The sequence below is a fragment of the Carya illinoinensis genome, chromosome 12 (assembly GCF_018687715.1).
Source record: "Carya illinoinensis cultivar Pawnee chromosome 12, C.illinoinensisPawnee_v1, whole genome shotgun sequence".
Lineage (NCBI taxonomy): Eukaryota > Viridiplantae > Streptophyta > Magnoliopsida > Fagales > Juglandaceae > Carya > Carya illinoinensis.
The window spans coordinates 22,343,518-22,365,510 of NC_056763.1; the positions used below are offsets into that span (position 1 = coordinate 22,343,518).

At 36.1% G+C, this 21,993-nt stretch overlaps 2 protein-coding genes across 3 annotated transcripts; one reads left to right on the forward strand and one right to left on the reverse strand.

Moving 5' to 3' along the window:
* Nucleotides 1–4,199, forward strand: LOC122289721 (peroxisome biogenesis protein 19-2-like). Its single transcript, XM_043096941.1, has 5 exons — nt 1–203; nt 294–342; nt 436–727; nt 3,024–3,340; nt 3,869–4,199. The coding sequence occupies exons 1-5, from the start codon at nt 164–166 to the stop codon at nt 3,912–3,914; spliced, it is 744 nt and encodes a 247-aa protein (XP_042952875.1). The 5' UTR covers nt 1–163; the 3' UTR covers nt 3,915–4,199.
* A 1,229-nt stretch (nt 4,200–5,428) lies between these two features.
* Nucleotides 5,429–11,708, reverse strand: LOC122289720 (putative glucuronosyltransferase PGSIP8). 2 transcript variants are annotated; one of them, XM_043096939.1, is made up of 5 exons: nt 11,068–11,708; nt 7,117–7,375; nt 6,750–6,951; nt 6,467–6,614; nt 5,429–6,277 (listed from the first exon to the last, which is right to left on the reverse strand). In XM_043096939.1, exons 1-5 carry the CDS (start codon nt 11,388–11,390, stop codon nt 5,737–5,739), a joined length of 1,473 nt encoding a protein of 490 aa, XP_042952873.1. In that variant the 5' UTR covers nt 11,391–11,708; the 3' UTR covers nt 5,429–5,736. The 2 variants fall into 2 exon arrangements, with proteins under 2 accessions (XP_042952873.1, XP_042952874.1); XM_043096940.1 differs by lacking the exon at nt 11,068–11,708 and adding an exon at nt 8,422–8,753.
* Between the last annotated feature and the right edge of the window lie 10,285 nt (nt 11,709–21,993).

Sequence of the window (21,993 nt, forward strand, 5' to 3'; positions counted from 1 at the left end):
CCCTTTTCTATGGGGTGAAGTCTGTACAAATATCTCATTCCCGAGAGAGAGAGAGAGAGAGAGAGAGAGAGAGAGAGACAGCGAGCGTCTAGGAGAGTTCGAGGTGGGAGATTTTTGTGAGAGTGAAAAATAAAGGACAGAGCTTTTACAGTTTTGTGCATCCATGGCCGACCACTCCGATGATTTAGACCAACTTCTGGATAGTAAGCTCACAACTCTCCGTGTGCGTGTGTGCTCGCGCGCGCGCGCTTGTGTGTGAAAATTGCAGGTTGAATAACTTCTCGTGATTTCAGGTGCTTTGGATGACTTCGAAAATCTCGACCTCAATCCTTCCCTTCAAAGGTTCTATATGTTTTTCCTCCAATTTCTCCTCCAAAGTTTTGATCTTTGACACCTATCATCGCTGAAAATTCCTCTTTCGTTTGTCTATGATAGAAATAAAGAGGCTACAGAGACCAAGCAAGATGGGCCACCCACTTTGCCATCCGGGATTCAAGGACTGGGCATGGGTTTGCCCGACCTGAGAAGCAAGAAAAAAGGGAAGCAAAAGGTTTCCAAGGATTCTCATGTTTCCGAGGCGCTTGACAAGCTCAGGGAACAGACTATGGAGGCTGTTAAAGGACTTGAATCGGTGACTGGTGCTAAACCCGGCGGAGGAGATGATTTGGGCAGCGATGCTATGATGGAGGATTGGGTCAAGCAATTTGAGGAGCTTACTGGGTCTCAGGTAATGTGCTTGAAACTTTTTGTGAATTTTCCTTTTAAGCTTCGTCAATTTTTAACCTATCTGGTTGACTGTTTGATTGAGACTTGCGGTTTGACTTATGAACCAATTACAAATTCTTATCGAGATACGATAGTTTTGTTTTCTCCAATTTGTTGTGAGTAATGGGTTTGACGAATATTGCAGCTGTTTAATGATTTTTAACGCTATTGGCTTGTTCTTTGTAACATGATAGCATGGAAATTTATGGTTAAAAAACCAAAAGTTGACCTTTTATTGTTAAGTCTCACATTAACGGGATGAGTTGTGAAGGGATTGCACATCTCAAGTCTCATATGGCATGTTTACTAGATAGAACTTATAATTGCAGGATCTCCATTTGTAATAATATTTTGTCTTTTTGGAGTATAGCATAGACTTGGTTAGCACCTTCATTGAATGTTATGCAGTGTTGGACATCGTGTAATGCTGCCCTTAGCGAAGACATTAGGATTTGAGTGGGGAGATTGTGTTGCCCTTACTTGTTAAGCCTCGTATTGTGTTCCCCTTTAATTGTTAAGCCTCGTATTGGTGGTTGAGTTGTGAAGGATTTGCATGGGTTCCATGTCAATTGTAAGATTTTCTTGGTGGAAGTGGATTTTATAAGATATTACAAGAAGCGTCAATTGTAACACTCTAGACCTTTTGAAGCATAGTGCAGATGTCCTAGGTCATGATAATGTCATGGTTTTGAGCGGAGAAATTTAAGTTTGAAGCAGTTAAGGAGTTGAGAAGTTTGTATAGAATTTTTTTTTATAAGTAAATGAAATAATCAAAATAGAATGTTCTCAGTAGATTTCTGTATACTTTCTCATGGAATTAAATAACCATTAACCATAGTTTTTCCCCTTTTAGTAATCAGGGAAAGGATTGGAGTTCAATTGTATTTGTGCCAATAGAATGTTCTCTGTATATTTCTGTATACTTTCTCATGGAATTAAATAACCATAGTTTTTCCCCTTTTAGTAAGCAGGGAAAGGATTGGAGTTCAATTGTATTTGTGCCAAAAGCTTGTCAACTTCTTTAAAGTGTAATGCTAATTGCGATGGCACACTTGTGCATCACTATTTTAACCATATTGCAAATAAAGTCCTACCTACCTAAAAGAAACTAGGGATTTTGCTGTAGTATTGTGCAATTCTCTTATTGATATGTTATTTATTCATCTGGCTCTCATGTCACATCATTGGTGGAAGACCACTCAAAGAAAATAAATTACTTATGATGGGTGATGAGGTTTTTAGAGTATATAGATTATCAATACAATAGGCTAGGACTAGGATTTCTCTTATAGCTCTATCCTGTATTTGGATCAATCAAGATGTGTCAAAGTGAGTTCAAGAGTTTTTCGGGGTTTTGCAGAGTGTATGAGATTTTCTCAAAATAATGAAAACCATATTGTAGAGAGGCTTAGGATACTTTAATTCTCAAGCTAACTCATCTCTTCCCTTTCTCTTTGTGGAAAAAATTTGCTTGCTTAATTTTTGCTTGCATGGGAAATACTAACTGGCAGCTCCTGACTTAATTCCATATTTGTACTTTATTTTGTGGCTGAAGAAATCTTAGGATAGGTTTGGATACAAAGATGGTTTCAACTCATCTCATCTCATCATTACAATTTTCTCAAATTCCCACACAAAATATAATAAACAATTCAACTTTTTCAAATCCCAAGGTCCCAAAACAATAATAATCTTAAAAAATAATATTATAACAATATTTATTCAACTTTCATCGAAAACCATTTCATCTCATCTCACTATCCAAATCTCACCTTAGAGAGTTGGACTTTGAAACTGCATCGATCTGAGCTGAAGAAAAATTTAATCATAAGAAATAGGTTGTTGCAAATTTGTCAAACATTTCTGGATTCGTGACACTCGCATACACATAAGAATAGATTCTCGCGTTGTTTGAAAAATAGAAAGGCCAAGATAGGTAGCAAACCTTGTCGGATTGCACCAGAGGTAGAGGAGTAAGAATGTTTGCTGGATCAGTAGTTGCAAAATTTCAACCTGAAATTTGATTATGTGGACTCGAGTAAAGTGGATTTCGGCTATGAAGTATATTATGTTAGTCAGAATGATGTTTTTTCTTTATGCTATTGCATCCTGCAGGTGCTGTAGAAGTTGGAGTTATGGTTCCATGCAAATACGTTTGGGATTCATTCCATGTGTTTTCTATCAAATCACTGTTCAATGCCGTTTCACTGTTTGGTATAATCTGTGTAAGTTTGAAATATCTTGGGCGTTTTCTCCAGGACATGGAATCTATTGTTGAGACCATGATGCAACAGCTTTTGTCCAAGGAGATTCTTCAAGAACCAATGAAGGAAATTGGAGAAAGATATCCAAAGTGGTTGGAAGATCATAAAGCCAGCTTGAGTGCAGAAGAATATGAACGTTATTCTCGCCAATATATACTCATAAAAGATCTAAATGAAGTTTATGAAAATGATCCTAGTAACTTCAACAGGGTTGTTGAGCTGATGCAGAAAATGCAGGAATGTGGACAGCCTCCAAACGATATTGTCCAAGAGCTTGCTCCTGATTTTGATCTAGCTAGTCTTGGGCAGATGTAAGCGCTCTACTTTTTAGTTTACTAAATATTAGCTGAGCATTTAGGCAAAGCTGCCTCTTATCGAGGCCTTTGAGAGTGAAGTCTCAGGAATTAATTGCTCTTCCAGCATCGTACTAGCTGACACTTGTCATATTCTCAGCTGAAGTGTGAATCTGAAATTAGTTTTGATTTAAGGAGTTTGTCTTCAGAGTCCTTTTATTCGTGTGTGAAAAGAAAGGGAAAAAAAGGCACAAATTTGGAAGAGTATTCCATTGGCTAAGAGAGTCATGCCCCTAGAAATGCACGTATCCATCATGCCAGATTGGCCGAGAGAAGTGATGCCTTTTAGTTGGATTGAGGCATATACCCCTAATGCCAAATTCCTCATTTGTTGGCATGTGTTTTTCCCTCCTTGTTTAAAATAAAGTTCTGCAAGAATTGGAGGTGTTATGATATTAGGTGCACTATCTTGTGGTGGACATTGCTCATTGCATCAGTAGTCTGAGCTACATTATCAATTTACAAGCCAACATCTCTCTTTTGCAGATCTCCAGAGATGCTCGAATCCCAGTCAAATTGTTCCATAATGTGAGGAAATGTCTTCTATCCAGTGATTACCAATCAAAAAGAAAATGTCTTCTATCCAGTGGCATGCCGCATGTTCCCCCAACCCTAGGCTTTTCAGTTATACGGTGGATATTGTTATTTGTTGAATATTTGTAGGAAATAAATTGTTTTATGCTCCAAGAACTAGATGATGATGATGATGAGTTCCGCAATTTCAGAGCGTCATTGTTGGTTCATTTCAAGCTTTGTACCTGATCAAACGTTGTATCCTGAGTCAAATTGTGGCTTTTGTGGGTGCTAAGTTCAGCAAGTTGCTTGCCGTTCTGTTGAGGAGCTGCTATGCCTGGCTTGTGAGGGCATTACATCTCATACGCTTTTATATTTTTTTTTTTCATTTTTTTCATGGGTTTCTATAGATTTACACTTTCTTGGGTAAAAATTCTGCAGTCGCCACTTTTCAAGTTGCGAAAGATGATTAAGCACTGTAGTAAGGCTATTGCCAGTTTCAGTCTGATAAAAATGCTTCATAACACACCTGAGCTATCAAATTGAATATGGCTGCTAAAACTGAATTGTGAATAATGAATATCAAGTCTGAGTAGACTTAACAGCATCAGGTTTAATTCTAGCTACATTATTAGAAAGAAAATGATTTTTTTTATTTTTTTTAGGGAAAAGTTGCATGTTCTTTGTCAAAATTAAGATTGGACAAGAATCAAAGGGGCATCATTAAAGTGAAGTGATGGATGGGGGCTCAATTGAGTTATCGGTGGTGTTAATATGTCCCAGTCGTACTCCGAGGCAGCATGTGCTAACGATGTCGTCGGAGTGAGTGTATTGACAATCCTGGCATAGCTGCCCATTGCTCGTCCGACTGCATTACCATGCATAGTTAATTATTGAGAGAGACAGAGACAGATGGTAAGAGTTTTCCACGTTTGTCATGAGTTGTGACAAATCCTTATAACTTGATTGACATTGGAAAGTCACGTATCTCATGTACATCTATGATTGCATTATAAGGCCAATGCAGGTGGCGAATTTTAACGAATTGGGATTGCCCAAATCGTTGAAACGTGCAATTTCCGAGAAAGATTCAGAAAAAAGCTATCCATGACATTTGACGAAAATTGGTGCGTTATCTAAAATTGGGTTAGATTTGGATTTGCACGTGTTAAATGGGTTGGAGTTGCCCGAGGCTGGGCATTCTCGATTTCATGTATTTGAGGACGCGTGATTGGCGTTCGAGGAATTACCTCACCGGAAATTGAGCAATTTCACACATACGATGGTTACTTGATTATGCACAGAACTTTTGTTGGTCTTTCGGAGTATCTACCATCTAGAATATCTCAATGACGTCTAAATTGGGTGGAGAGAGAGATGATATCATGATTTGAAGTCCGGAGAAAATACTTATAAGTTTATGATGGTAATTTGAACCTCCTTAATAGTCTTTTTGCATTATAACATCGCCCCCTTTTTAGGTTGGGTACGTAACACTTACCCAATATAGGTTAGCCAAGGGGGAGACGAATCAAAAGAAGGGGCGAAGCTTTATATGGACAAAACTTGTAAAAAATTATCACAAACAAAAAAAATATTACAACAAAGTCAATTAATTATAACAATCATGTATGATTTCCATTGCCAATGTGCCCTTGGGAGAGTGAAATAATCCCCCCATCTTGCTTAATCCATCACCAAACTTCTGTCCTGGAAGAAACCACGGAAGCCCATGCAAAGCAAAGCTCCTCATTTCAATCCCACATGTCTCCGGTATCTGTCCAAATTTCTCCGTTGTCCCAGGCATCGGTTCATTCAGATCATAATCAGAAACTTCATACTCAATATAACTTGTTGAACCCTGGAGGAGGGGAAGATTCACCCAGTTTTGGGAAGAAGGCTTCCCTTTCCAGTGAGACTTGAAGGCATGCCATGACCTTGACCATCGCTACCCACACGAATGGTGCAGCACAAAATGCATAGCCAAAGACTGCCAGAGCTCTTACAACTCCATCTGAGTACCAAGGAAACGCCATGACCAAAAGGGACCCAAAGATCCCAAGCCACGGCACCAGAACCGGTAGCATTGGCAGTAAAAATGCATTAATGGCTATGGAGCAGAGTCCAAAAGAGCCAAACAAGTATATGGTCCAGCCTAGCAGTGGATGAACTGTGTGCGGAATAATGAAGAAGGGTACCACATAGGAGGCAAGAATAGACCACACTGCGATTACTTTGAGCCCTGTTTGTATAAAGGAGATGTTCTTCTCTGATCTCCGGTAGCATATCTTGGAGAAGCTGGGCTGTGCTAGACGAGTCATTATTATTATTCCTACATAAATTGCAAACTGTATGAGGATTGCAGGTATCTCTGCAGCATACCTGTATAGAAAATACGTTAGTTTTACAACTATTCTTTGCAATTGATTTCAAAAAATGAGCAAAATATTTGTAACTTCTCATCTCTCTTTTTATTAAAGATGCCATAAGATATCCGCTCATGTTTGCAACTAGATCTGCTTTTTTCTATATTTTGTCTCAAAAACTGCGCATAAGAATGCCTAATCTTACCCCAGTGTTTGACGACGCTGTTCGTGCCATGAAATGCCCAAGGGCAGGACAGGCCAGGACCACCAGTACCATGGCTTCAACCATGGTGCACCTGGGAATGTAATCACACTGTTGGGTCCACACGGTACACTCCAGTGGAGTCTAAGATCTGGAACATCAAACTAAATTAATTAAGATAAGCACATAGTTAAAGACAAATGCATTACTTCAAGAAGAAATAAACAACTGAAGTTTAAAGCAGAAGAAAAATGGAGAAATTTTATTTATTCTCTGGTTTACGTACAATAGTAAGTAGCATCCATTTGATAGCCCAATGGAAGTCTGAAGGTTCCATCAAGCTTGGTGCGGTTGGGGGGTGGATGGAACATAGGGCGATCAAGCAAATTCGGAAAGTATCCGCAAATAAAACCCTGGTCTGCACCATCTGGATTCTCTCTTCCTATCTCTAAGTCATGAACCATGTCCTTGAACACCTCCATTGATGGCTGCAGAACCAGTTTCATAACAACACCCATTAAACACATTCAAGCCAAGTTCTGAAATGAATTATTATCGATTTTTGATAATTCATATCATCGACTGAGACCCAATTCCTCATTAGTTTTAGAAACTTATTTAACACAAACATAAGCAAGAGTTGGGATTTTTACCTGCAAGACAAAGAGTCCAGTGTGAAAGATGCAAGGGTTGATAAAGACAGCGCAAAACTGTCCACATTGGAACAACTCATCAGCTTTCTGAAGGAAGAGATTATCAGCATCGAGCATGACAACCCTGTCATATTCGACCAGGCGCCATGCGTAGAGTTTGTTCAATGTCAACTTGAATCTCCTGTCGAAGTTGGACTGATCCTTGTATGGATTATCCAGATTTTCAACTCTCACCACCTTTGCCCCATCTTCCTGTTCCCTAGACCACAGAAACATGATAACCCGTCACTTCATTTTCAACAGCCCTTTTCATCTGATCAGAATTAGCCCATACCTAAGAAACTGCCCATAAATGAATAGATACAAAGGGACGGTAACAAATTCATGGGGCCACAGTCACTCTCTCCCTATTTTTTTCTTAGGAAGGAAATCTAGGAAATTATCTCACACTGCCTGAACAAGTAACAAGAGAAAGAGGAAACAGCGGTGTAAATTGAAAGCGCTTTCGATTCTTATATTGTCTGGTTCTTCAGCTACGAAGATGACCCCAAATTCACCATGATTATGATACAAAAAGTCAGAGCTTACAGATCCCACGTGACAGTCAAGCTTACGTAACAATGGCAATATGTGTAACACGGTGATAATGAAGTTAACATTTATTTTAACAATTGATGTAACAAGTTTGAGTATTAAGCTTAAATATACATTAAATACATTATTAATGTGGACATTTATCACTTTAATCACTATAAATTATGACAAGTTCACAAAATGACATATTTACTGGGAAATTGAGGTGGTTTCAATTCTCAACGTAAAAGCACCGTTTATCTTAAAAGTTTAAGCTTTAATCTAGAATGTCTGCTCTCTGATATCACATGAAAGCACCAATTATCCTAAAACACTTCAAAGCTAACAAGAAGAAGTAGATTTACTTTACACTAACAACACTAAATTAGTAAAATAATTAAACAGATAGGAACAGAACCTGAGCTCTTTTTTCCAACGCGGATAGCTAAGCTAAGCTGAAAAATAAAACAATTCGGGGCCACATCTGTTTCTGCTTTATGGGGGGCAGCCAACCAAAATCATCAGCATTATTACCAATGATTTGGTTTGAACAACACTGTAGCTGATCGTCTTATCCTTTTTTGGGCAAGAGGATGCTAACCAGCAACAGAGGTCCACGCCGGCGTACGTTAGAGACAGACAGATCGTACAAGACAAAAACGGTGCCGCCCGGAAGTTGCAAGCAAAAAGGGGGAAAGGAAGGGAAAGCGGGCGGTTTGATGAGAGACTCACAGAGCTCGGACCCATTGGTGAGGAACGTCGAGGGAGGCAATGACGACGAGATCGGCGTCCACGTCCAGCCTGGCGAGCGATCTGAGCATGACACGTGTGGCCACGTAGAAATCGTAGTCCCTCGTCGTCCCCATGTACATAATCGCCGCGTAAGCGTTCCGGTGCTTTTCCCCCTCCTTCGAGGCCGTCGTCTCGTGAACATGAGCGAAGAGCAGCAACAGAAACCTCAGAATCCCCACAACCTTGAACATCTCTCTCCGGCCCATCCTTCCTTGGAGTTCGTTTAGGGAGCTCAGGTCGTGAAGAAAAGTCAATGGTCCTTCCTATATAGTGCTGGATGATTAGAGTATATAACGTGCTGGATGGGGCCGGGCCGCTGGGGACTAAGTCAATGTAGTCGGACTTAATTTCAGTCTATGCTACCGACAAGTTCATATGATTTCTTTTTTACGTATTTTTCACGTAGAATTCTCTATTAGTATAATTAATTGTATTATTTTTTAATAATTATTTTAACTAATGACACATAAAAATACGTAAAAATAATTATATTTAACAGAATTTTTTTTATAAATAATTATGGACGACTATATAAATAATAATAAAATAATTTAAAATATATAAAATAATTTATTTTTTCAAACAGGGTGCATCGTATGATAGACTTCTTGAAGTGTACCAAAAAGTAGACACAAATGCTTAAAAAAGAAAAAAAAGACAAAAAAAGGATTGGGTTAGTGTCGGTCCCTTGGTCAATGTCGCCACAATTAAGGTCACAATCGATCCCCAAGATATTTTTATCTACAAGAGGGAGAGAGGGAGAGAGAGATTGGAAATTTACAATGGTGGCCTCATAGGTGAGCACATTTGTCAAGATTTCTTACCAACAAGACAAGAGAGAGATTGATTCTTCCTGGCCTCATTGGTTTGCACATTTGTCAAGATTTCTTATCAACAAGAGAGACAGAGAGTGAGAGACATTGTTTGGAGTACCCCTTAAGTTACACATTTCCTTTGTATTGTACGTTAATTACAACGTTTACTTACCTAGAATATCAAATGCACGCCTTAAGTGGTACTAACGAATGCTAGCATTTTTTTAAAAAAATTTTAAGAAAAGATATTTTAACTATAAATTATACAATAATCATTTTTAAAAAATTGAATAAAACGTGAGATCCCAACATAAAAAAATAAATCTCACCTTTTTTTAAAACTATTATCCGATATTTACGTATTTTACGATTATATATAAAATTATTTAAATTCTTATTCCTAAGATACACTAACTTGTCTTCATATATATATATATATATATATGTATATATATTTAATTATTTTTTATTTTTTTTTAAAATTTACATATGTCAAAATGACGTCTTTTAATGAGTTAAAAAAACTACATACACGGTCTCATTTAGGTAACGTATAACCTAAACCTCCCCATATTTCCTTCCATCTCTCACATCTCCCTTATTCTCTTTTGAATCTTTTCAGCCGCTGCATCGTTTGCACTGTCACAATTGTCATCTCTCACTTCCACTCTACGGTGAGAATCTCCATCGCGTTCACTCTAGTCTCTTCAGCCGCTCCGTCAGTCTCTTATGTCACCGTCCTTGTTCCTACTTCCCATTGAAGCCCACAATCATGGGTGGGCGAATGACCCATGGGTCAATCCGCTAGCGCGACACCTTGGCAAAGTTTCCTGGCCCTCCGGGATGAGGTTGGGTTAGGACTCGGAGACTAGACTCAATCCCTTGCCCATGCGAGTGTAGGGGGCGAGGGGTGGGCGGATATCTGGCCTAATACATAATAATAAATATTGTAAAACTAATTTCGGTTCTTCCCCTTAGGCATGTTCGTAAAATTCAGTTCCTATGAAAAGTTAGATTTAGCAGTTTAGGGGTTTCCAAAGGTTGACTCAAGACCTTAAGTGTTTTATAAGTAAGATGTTGATATAATTCTTTAATATTTGTTATTTGCTTGTTCTCCATAACTTTAGTGACGCAACAATTAGTGTGTGTATATATATAGGCAAGATGGATGATGCCGTACCGATAATAGATTAAAATGGCATCATTGGCAATTAATTGTTTAAAAATGGTAGAGTAAAGTAGTAGTAGTACTCTATATATCTATCTAAATTTACTTATAAAGTACGTGACAACCACGCCCAGTCGTGAACAAAGATTACTAGGAGAAGTAAATCCAGCACGCGCCTGCAAAATTCAAGAAAAACACAGGCAATTTTGCCGACCATCATCGTGGTGATGACGCTACGGAAGGCGACCTGCACGGAATTCATTGGCATCCCCCCTGAGGATATGCTTTTATTTTATCCACCGGCCACCTGCTCTTACTCTATGACTCATCTCTAACTTGATTAGATCAACCTATATAGATCTATATATATATATATATGAGTGGGTATTTCGATCGTGAGCATGTTCTCAATCTAAGCGCATTACAAGGGATCGAGATAGAGTGATTTTCCACGTACTTTTAAGGTTTTATTATTGCATTGTTTATATGTTATGTCGAGAAAGTTAAATGAATAAGTGTTAGATTGGCGCAAACGATGAAAGACTGGAAAAAGTTGAAAATAAAACATAAAAAATAATGGTGGGAGAGAGATGATGGACATACAGAGCTTGGACCCATCGGAGAGGCACGTCCATGGAGGCAATGACGACGCGATCGGCATCTACGCGGAGCCTGGCGAGGGATCTGAACATAACTCTGATAGCCACGTAGAATTCGTAGTCCCTCGGCGTCCCCATGTACATCATCGTCGCGTACGCGTTCCTATGCGCCGTCGCCGCTGGCTGCGATACTACTTCTGCCGGCCCTTTCGTCTCTCCTGATCCATATGCAGACGTCGTTCCATATGCCGCAGCTAAAATTAGTAAAATGATCAGCAACAAGAATCTCGCAAACCCAGAAGTCTTTCGCTGCTCTTTCCAGCCCATTCGTGCATGCGTCCTGATCGTTCTTTCTTTTTCTGTTTCGTTTCTGTTTCCCTCCTTGCTAGAATATATATAATATGGTACGTACGTAGAAGCTAGGACCCAGTATTTCTGTCTTCTAATCTGTGGCTTAGTTTATGCTATACTTTTCTTAGATTCAATGGAGCTGTACAGATAGAGAGACGCGCAGAGTGAGAGGGAGGGAGGGAGAAAAGGAGAGAAAGAGAGAAAATGATGGATTTCTGAACAAAAGGCAGCGTCGAAGAAGAGATTGAAGAAATAAAAGAGTATAAATAAGGAGACGTTGATCTTCTTTTGGCGTGTAACGTGTTTTATGTTTGCGGCGAAACTGAGGAAGCCAGGCCGCCGGAGAGCACTTTAAAATCTCAGCCAAGTTAAAATAGAAATACTAAAAGACAGTTGGCCTCTAGTTTTGTTTTGCCACACGTACGGCCGTGAGTTGATTCCTTTCGCACGCTACGATAATTGCTACGAGTAATGTTATGCATTATATTATTATTTTACTTATATCTTATTATATATGAGGTAGTATATTTATTATCATTTAATGATAAAGAAGTATGTAATAAATAATCATTTTTTTAAATAAACTTCATTTCATTCAATGAAACTAAAGTTATAACTGTGACTAATCAATACAAGAAAAATTCAAATTACTAGTCAAACTGCTCAACTATGAGAGACTTCACCGCCCATAAATTTCTTTTATGGCGGACATTGTCTTAACTTCTATATACTCTCTCTTGACAACAGTCAATTGAGCAAGCGCTCTATTTAAAAAAATAGAACTGAAACGACCTCTCTTCCAAAAAAGAGAGATACTAACACGCTCCACTCAACCAAATAGGAGGAGTACAAACACCTACCTTCCTCCAACAGAAGAATGAGACAGTCACCCACATTCCTCCTAAGGAGGAGTGGGACTCTACTGCTCTGGGCCTCAAGCCCAATAGCCTATTTCTTATTTTTTATAAAATAAAACAAAGTACCTAAAAAAAACAAAATACATGATCCAATCTAACTAGAAAACAAATGGGCCAAATAAACAACAAAGCCCATGGATCATGTTTGGCCCATTAAACAAAAAAGTCTCTGGACCACGTCTGGTTGCAAGAGGGAGCATTAGGGTTTCATCTTTAAGCCGCCACCTCCCTTTCCTCAACGAGATCACGAGCACCGGCTTCCGCCGCTGTTCACTGGAGCTGCACTTCGGCAGGAGCACCAGTTTCTGCACATCCACGAGTCAAAACATTTTGGCACCTCTCCTGCACGCATGTCCCCCCACCGGTCGAGGACCCATCCCACCCTGCATCGCATACCGCCACTCCATAGGCCGTTGTTACCTTTCGGTAACGTCCACGTCTGCAAGAGGACTTAATCTTCTGTTTTATGCTCTGAAAACAGAACATTTACAATCAAACCAACTGACCGGGAGCAATCGATCAAGAAAACAACCTCCCCTTTTCGAAACAGGGGTCATGCATCCCTTTCTTTCTCTGTCCCCTTTGAATTTCATCTCTATTTACAACCAAAAAGAGAGAGAGATAGATGGATGAGCCACCGGGATCTTGGGCTATGTGCATGAGCCACGGCGTCACGCCATCAATGCAGTCCATCACTGAGCAACCTTATTCTCAAAACCAGACAAAGCAGAAAAATACTAACTAGAAGAATAAAAACGAAAGAGGGAGGGAGGGAGGTGGGAGCCCACCTCCCTAATGGGACGGCTCTAGGTTTCCCTTCACGCAGAGGGTTTCTAGGGTTTTCTCGAGAGAGAGAAAAAAAGTCTTTGTTTGTTATGCTTATAGTACTTACTATTCCTTAATAATCATTTAATTATAATAAATGAGTCACATCTTATTTAGTGGGATGTAAATAAAATAATAGTATGGTGTATACAATTTTTCAATCGGTATGTATGAATAATACTAAAATAATTTACGTGAAAAATTTTATTAGATTTTGAAAAAGAAAAAAGAAAAATTTGAATAAAATTATTATAAAATTAGGAAATGTTTAAATTTTTTTAATATTATTTTTATTTTGTAGTTTGTAAAAGTTGTTTTAATTTATATATATATATTTTAAATTCCTTAAAAGTTGTATTAATTTTTATGTTTGAATAATGACGAAGTAATTATTAGAAGAAAAGTTTTAAAATTTGAAATTAAAAAATATTTTATAATTAAGTGATATTTGAAAAATAAAATTATAGAAAATTTTAAGAATTTTTGAAAAATTCTCATAGCTTTCAAACATGTCTTAATGGAATGAAGATTCCCTAGACTGTTTGCCTGCAGGATAATGCTAAATACAATTTTATGACATGTAAGTTTCACGTATGTTTTTTAAAAAAAATTTTGATCTATTATTAAAAAAATAAATTTTTTAGATTAATTTTATATTTATCCATTTAAAAAGAAAAAAAGAATGTACCAAACTTGTTAGCTTTATATTACAAATATCATTTCTCTAGCAAGAATTTGCGAAAATATTATGATTTAAAGTGGGAGGAGATAGTTAATTAAAATAGGCTTTACTGCCATCTACTAGGAAAATGATAAACATACATATTTTTTTACAATACTTCACGCAACTATATTTTAAAATCAGAAATATTAATATCTTATAAAAATAACATGACTTTATAAAAATATCTTTATTTTTAAACGTGTTGTTACTATTAACGGTGTAAGCATTTGGGTCAGCAACGCCGGCCGTATAAATATCTCAGCAATCTCTCATGGTCCTTGAGATCCTTGCAAGATTTTTCTATGGACTATGGAGTGGCGTTCTCGGCTATGAATGTTACTTGACCTTTTCTATTTCTTTCCTTTTTTTTTTCAATATTACTTAAAAGCTAAGTTTGAATTTTCCTTTCAAGTTGTGGTCGTTGAAAGTCATGAAACAGGTCAAAATATCAACACTTTTTATGTTAGGTGATGGGGAAGAGTACTTGCATATAATCAATAATGTATGACTATGTCAATAAATGTACAAATAAGTAAATTGGGAAAAGATCTCTACAACTTTAGAGCATTCAAGCTTTGTTTACTCTTTTTAAAAAATTGGATAAATTTGAAATCTACATAAAATAAGAAATCTATTTTTTAATAATGAGCTCAATTTTTTTAAAAATAAATTCTAGATACAGTCTGGGTTAATTTTTTTATATGAGTTCTAAATTTATTTATTTATTTTTTAAAAATAAATTTACGAGATTTACACATCTTAAAACTGTATAAATCAGTTTATTTTTTTTAAGTGTACTATTACATTCACAAAAGAATTATATAAAAATAATTCTACAAATCATGACATGATTTTATCTGATCTGTTAGATTTACTTTATAATAAAAATAAATTTATAATCTAACAAATTATGTGACTTAGATAGTAGTACTAGAATTAATCAAATAAAGTTGTCCTTTTTATTTTCGTTCTTGAGAATTAATTCTAGGGTTTTGCTACACAACCTCCCAACATCCCAACACCCCACCTTTTTTTTTTTAATTTTTATTATTTTATTTTTTATTAAATATTTAATATATAAATAATGAATAAAATAATTAAATTAATTTAAAAAGAATAAATTCAAAAAAAAATATTAAAAAATTAAAAAAGGGTGGGATGTTGGGGTGTTGAGAGGTTGTGTAGATTTTTTCTTAATTCTATCTCACCTAGCTTGCAATTTGAGACTAGCTAGTCATAGGTGTAGGGGAGGCTTATCATCTCCTTCTCCCTTTTCATAAGCTTTGTGTTCCATTGACTATTCACAGGCTTTCTCTTATGATTGGACATGGTATCCTTGTTTCAATTCAATATCATTAGAAATCACACAGACTTTTTCGTTTTTGGGTTCCTAACTTTGACCAGTTTGGGGGTAGATCACTTGATTAATTATATGAATATCTTAACAACTTTCAATTTATTGTTCTAAGGTGGGTGTAGGAATATTGGAATTAATGTATTAAAGATGTTTATTAATTAATACATCATATCCTAATCATATATGAACTATATATGCATGTACAAATGGCAAAATTAAAGACGATCCATCATTATTATCGAGTAAGCAGGACGTACGTAAGGTAATTAATTTGAACAAAAAAAAATGGAAGAGTAAATATATATTCTGACAAAAAATATTTTTAACTGTAAATTGTACAACTGCCTCATAGTCAATTAAAAAAAAGTGAATAAAATATGAGGTCTATATTAAAAAAAATTATTTTTTTAATAGTAAATCTCACTCTTTTTTAAAGTGATTATGCGGTATTTACGCTTTTCATAATTGTATGTAGAATTACTCATATATATTCTATAGTACTGCTTTTGAATAAATGTAAATGGAAGAATTTTTGTAGTCACATGGTCTTCAAATTTTGTATACTTCCTGTTAATATATAAAATAAATAATAAAATCTATTTTTTCATATCAGTTTAAACTTTTAGGACAAGTAGTTATTTTAAATGATATCAGAGCATAGATTCTGAGTCAAACCTTAACTCTACATTCTGTCATATTTATTTAAATATTCTATGTGTTGAGCCACCCATTAAATGAGAGTGTTAAGATATAAAATAAATAATAAAATTTACATCTTTTAATTAGTTTAAACTTTTATGACAGGTGGTGATTTTACACTTCTTTTAAAAAAAAGTGACCAAATCATAAATATAAATTAAAAAAAAAACTTTAAAAAAATGATGGATCCATATTTATTTTTTAAAAATGCACAAAACGTATACATCATAAGATTATACATTATACGTAGCAATATTATCCTACCCAAATACTTAATCAAAATATTAAAGCATATATATATATATATATATATATATATATTATAATATATATATATATATATATATTTATAGCATTCAATTTGAACTTAAATGCTAGCTGCTAATGTACTTTTTTAAATCGATCAAATCATGAGCTGTTCATACACGAATTGCATACTGTTCGTCTCTCATCACTGTTCTCACAAGAAGCCAGTTATTTCACATCATTATTCGACGCCTTTTTTTTTTTTTTTTTTTGGGTAAGAATGCATCATGGATACGTGTACAAGTATGTTTGGGAATATAATTATTTTTTAACTATTTTACTATTAGTTATAAACAATTTACTATATATTATTTACAAATTATTCATTATATTCATAATTTTTTTATTACTATTTATAAAAAATTTGAGATACTCTTAAAATCCAAATAGAGTATAAAAGATCCATGATCTTATCAAGATATATATATATATATATATATATATAGATGATAGTCGTCCCAAAGGCCATCAGCCGACCCCTTGTTGCTCAAATGGCAAACTACTTCATTTCCCATGAACGATAATGTGTTTTGTAACTTTTTTTTCTAGCTTATGACCGTAGTTGCGAAATTCATAAAAGATAAGATACCATATATATGAGTATATGATCACTTAAGTTCGATCTGTCTCAGACAATGTTGTCCATGCATGGCATCTTGACCAATGTGGGAGTGGATTGGGACCCAATTAAGCATAGACTCATGTTGTACCATGGTTATCATTGTAAGACATGGTATTGCTTACGTTGTCATGCTCTTCCTTGGCCTTTTACAATAAAAATGTATATTTGTGATCAATTTTTTATATTAAAAATGACTATTTTGTAATGAAAACAGATTCATTTTAATTAAAAATAGTAAAATCACTAGAAATAACTAGTCGTAAATAAACAATTTTCTTGCAGTGGCGCGTGTGCATGCAATGGGATATACTTATGCTATTTCTTACAATCTTATCTAATATGGGATAAAAACTTTAAACCATATATAAGAACTGAAAATAAAAGATAAAAAGATATAAAACTTTTAAAGTTTTATATTTTTGCGCCGGCCTCCATTGGCATGCAATAATCTAGTTTTGACCCTATACCATAACATGATGCATGGTCTCGATGCTAAGTGCATGTACCCTTGTTTACATGACCATGACCTTAGAAAAATCAAGTAGTTTGCAGTCAAAATTAAGGATAATGTATGTTAAAAACAAAAAAACTAAGAGACAAATTAACATTATGGGATTCTGAAATCCCAAAACAAATAGGACATATAAAACTAAACAAAAGCATCAATTAATACTGGAATATGATCGCTAGCTTGATTCAAGATTAAGGATCAACACAAGCTTCCACCTATAAAGCATATCAATATGCGACATTACTGATCAGTCAAAACTTGCCCCAAAACAAAAAGAGATGTATGATTTTGCCAGCCACCTGTCTAAGTTCTAACCTTGAACACAGGGATCGATGGAGCTGATCGAGGTCGGTCGGTCGGCACATATATTATATGTTTGTATAATAAAACAAAGCTATAAAAGAAAGCATTGCTTTGGCCGACCAAAGCATTAATAGTTAAATTAGAACTAATCACCACTCAATCACTTAGGAAATGGTGCTTATGCATGCGTCAGTATTTTAAAAATCAGAGGGTTTCACGTCGCCCGGTATAGAAGAAAGTTTACTTATCATATAAATGTTACTTATTTTGTTATTTTTCTGGTTATTTTTTTTATTTATTATTGTAATACTAAGATATTGTTCTTGTTCTTGTCCTGATTGATCAAATTCAGACGTTTCTTCCCTGCAGCCACAAAGCATAACGGGAAAGCAAGCTACTGCTAATCGTAAAGAATCAAGATGGGTGATTTGTGGCCATTAAGAGACATTAGGATCCTCACAATCAAACATACGAGAGAGAGAGAGAGAGAAGGTTTGTTATGTTTGTTAAAATTGCGACGAAAGTAAAGTCTATGAGTCACACACTACTACAAAAAAACGATCATATATGACTAGTTGTTTACGTAAGAAGAATAATATTAGATACAAGCTTCAAATAGACAGATTTCTTACAAACCTTTTGATAAAAAGTAGATTTTATTAAAAAATAATAGATTCTTTTTTTTACTTTTTGAGGTAAGATTCACTTTTTAACAAAAAAAATTATGCAGAATTTATCTATTTAAAACTTGTACAAATTATTTCTCTAATAAAAAAAAGGTCTTGAAAGCTACTAATAACTATAAGTATTTTTCTTATAGTGGCAATGCTTTTGTCTTGTAGCTTTGGGGACGAATGCTTTCGTTGACAAAAAGTGGCTACCTTATTGTCGATATACACCAAGACATCGCTAATTCTTTAAGCAAGCAACGACAGTTTGTTTTAGCCTTTTAGGGACATGATGGTTTATGTTATGGGTTTGTTGGAAGTTTGCGTTTAAATTTCATGGCATTTTGTTGTGAACATGTCGCCTAAACTCGTAGCTAATCATGTTAGAGGTGAAGCCTAAGAGAACAACCATCAAGGTAATAACAATTTGATTTTCTTTAATTGAATATTTAATAGATATTAAGGGGTAATAACTTTAGATTTAAAATCAAATTGTTCAATTTTATTTATTTATTTACTTTTATCTTAGGCTTGATGGTGTATTGGATAGGCCTGTGCAAGAAAATCAAAATACCAACCAACCCGACTCAACAGATAGAAAATGGTCTAGATAAGCTTTTGGGTCGAACCCGATAAACGCTAGTTTCAACCCAACTTTAAAAGAAAAAATCACTTCAGCTTTTTCATATCCAACCCTAGTCGCTAACCCTCCCATTCCCTTTGTCATCTCATCGACTAATGACTCTAGCAAAGAAGCAAATGGGGCTCCTGGAGGTAACCCTGGCTCACGAGTTATGGTATTTTATATACTTCTCGCTTTGTCTACCTGGATCTAAGTATTGCTTGAACCTCCCCAAAAAAGATCGGTATGTTGGAATCATCATCGCGGATATCAAAACCCTGAGCTCTCACCACCCACATGCTTTGCATCTTGTGTATATCCTTGAACAAGGTGTTGAAGTTCTTGAACCTCTCCTTCAACAAAGGCTTCGATACCTTCCCCTAGCTACTCACTTGAAGACCCTCATGGCTAAGACACTGCAACACCTTGCTCAATGTCTCTCTTTGATGGTTCTTGTTTCTGAACAGCAACTAGGTAAAGTCTCTTCGTAGATTGATTTGAATTTTGGGTTGTATTAAATTTTAAAATAATTTTAAATTTTCATTTCTATTTTCATAATTTAAATTTGGGGTAAAAATAAAAAACGGGTTAACCCGATCCGACCAATCCCAACCCAAATGTTGGGTCAGATCAGGTTGAGTCAAAAATCCAATTGATATGATCGGGTTGTAGGCCTATATTGGATATACGGTTGCATGTGTCAATTTCATCTCAAAATAATTAAGGAGCTGCTAGAGACACAAAGAGATCGTATAAAAGAATCATACACACTGATGTGGCACACTATCAGTATACCACGTGTCCATTTTTCCTAGCCCCTCATTCCCTCACTTTCCCTCTCTCTACTCTTTCCCCCTTCAGCTCCATGTAGTCGTGCGCCCCCTCCCCTCACCCGACTCTCTCTCCTAACCACAGTAGCACCGCCGCAGCTCATAGCCAACCACCACCAGCGGCCGTTCCCCATCATTGGTGATCTCCGACCGAACTTGGCCCCCACAGTGCAGCCCCTCTCCCTCTCCTCCTCCATAAATCGAGCTCCCAACCACATTGTGCCTCTACACCCACATTGGTGGTCGGACGACAATGCCAATCACGGCGACTTCCTCTGCGTGATAGAGTATTGCTAGACGAAGTGGCATTGCAATCCATGGCCCGACCCGATTCACTCACCAAGACATACTCTCGAATTCGCGCTCCTTATCAACGCTTCACGCCGGCCGTGCCACTTGGACCGTTGGCATCTTATGCCCACCATGGTCGACACGAAGAGAGGGCATGGGTGGCGGCAAGGGGGAGGGGTGAAAAAAAAGAGGAGGAAGGGGGAGATGTCAGGGAGAAGGAAGAGAGAGAGAGAGAGACGTGATATTAATAGTGTGCCACATCAGTGTGTGGAATCCTTTTGTGTTTATAGTATTTTCCAAATAATTATGGAAGTGGAAAGTTCCTGGACAATCAATTTCTTTAAGGTAATTACTAAATTTAGACGTCAAAATCACCTCAACTCATTTCAAACCAATCATTAATGGGACCCACTACTATTTCAATTTTTCCATAAAAAGTTAAATTCAACTCAACCTACTTTATACATTCAAACACATATCTCAACATTTTTTTTATAAGTAAAAGATAAATATTATTAATCGGAAGAAAACAGGCATGGCCCGTGTATACAGGAAGTATACATCAAGTACCTAAAAACATTCTATGAGTGAGGAAACATATCTCAACATATTTACTTTCAAACACATTTCAATGAGACTTACAAAATACTATTTATTCACAGATCATCTAAGATCACCTTACCATCCACTTTCACAAACTTAATCTATTCACTTTCACAAACTTCAATTCAATACTTATTTTAAAAAATATTTTTATCCAACTTTTTCTCTCATTTTCCAAAATCTAATAAGACATCTTCACTCAAATCATTTATTAGTATTTCCAAAATTTTGAGATACTTTTAAGCATCCAAACATGCCTGTAGCATAAGCTTGAATCTCAAGGTACATCAAATGCTTACACTGGAGAGAGATAAAAAAAAAAAAAAACTGAGATCCTAAGCAATTGGGATCGCTACTACGGTCCATATACTGGAAAAACAAAACAAGAGCACAATGGTCCACGCCAATGCACTAATGTAACTCATTTAAAGGAAAATGCCACACACTACGCCTTCATCCCACTCTTATTTTGCTATAATCAGGCTGCATTGTCCATTAACCTTAGAATTTTCTTTTTAAAAAAATAAGTGATGATCCAAGGATGATGGAAGGCTTCACACTTACAAAGTGGAATGAAAGTAAGATAGGGGCGTACCATATAGCATTGCTCCGTTTAAAAATGTTGAATCATTTAGAAGAACAAACTGAGCTTAGACTAAAATGAAAGCAAAATGACTATTTAGTTTAAGAGCCGCCACTGTGTCACCTATAAATCTCATGAGATCCCAACGAAGAATAACCGAGACACCAATACAATAGAAAGTTAATTAGTTTGAAGGGAAAGCAACACATATAGTAGAAATATATATATACACATATATACATACTTGATCGTGTAAAAATATATATACATATCCATCAAAAAGGAGCAGAGCACAGGCCACAATGTAAAATACAGAAGATTTCATCACTTTTTTAATAAGTGGAACTAACATAATTGTAGTGAAGAAGGATATTAACCACTGTACACGAGTGGAACTAATCTGAATTCTAAACCATCAGCGGAGATAGAAAGGAAAATACCACAAAACAAAAATGAAAAGAGAATAACTCAGCACTGAAGAAAATTCAGAAGTGATCCAAAAAGAGCCATACTTTGTCCCCTTCTACCACCTATGGCAGAGTGTGTGTGTGGAGAGAGAGAGAGAGAGAGAGAGAGAGAGAGAGAGAGAGAGAGAGAGAGAGAGGGTAAAACAGCTACTTTCAGCACAAGATTGGCCAGACATCAAGGATATCCATGGGGGTAATGAGAGAGCAGAACCCACATCACTTGTAAACGAAAGGGTTGGACAATCAAGACA

Bases quoted from the DNA above. Each gene is read 5' to 3' on its own strand.
- LOC122289721 (XM_043096941.1), top strand. From the start codon at position 164: ATGGCCGACCACTCCGATGATTTAGACCAACTTCTGGATA. The intron at 728-3,023 runs GTAATGTGCTTG...CGTTTTCTCCAG, and splicing joins AGGAGCTTACTGGGTCTCAG to GACATGGAATCTATTGTTGA. The intron at 3,341-3,868 runs GTAAGCGCTCTA...TCTCTTTTGCAG, and splicing joins CTAGCTAGTCTTGGGCAGAT to ATCTCCAGAGATGCTCGAAT.
- LOC122289720 (XM_043096939.1), bottom strand. From the start codon at position 11,390: ATGGGCTGGAAAGAGCAGCGAAAGACTTCTGGGTTTGCGAGATTCTTG. The intron at 7,376-11,067 runs GTATGTCCATCA...TCTGTGGTCTAG, and splicing joins CTCCGATGGGTCCAAGCTCT to GGAACAGGAAGATGGGGCAA. The intron at 6,278-6,466 runs GTAAGATTAGGC...TTTTCTATACAG, and splicing joins CAGCGTCGTCAAACACTGGG to GTATGCTGCAGAGATACCTG.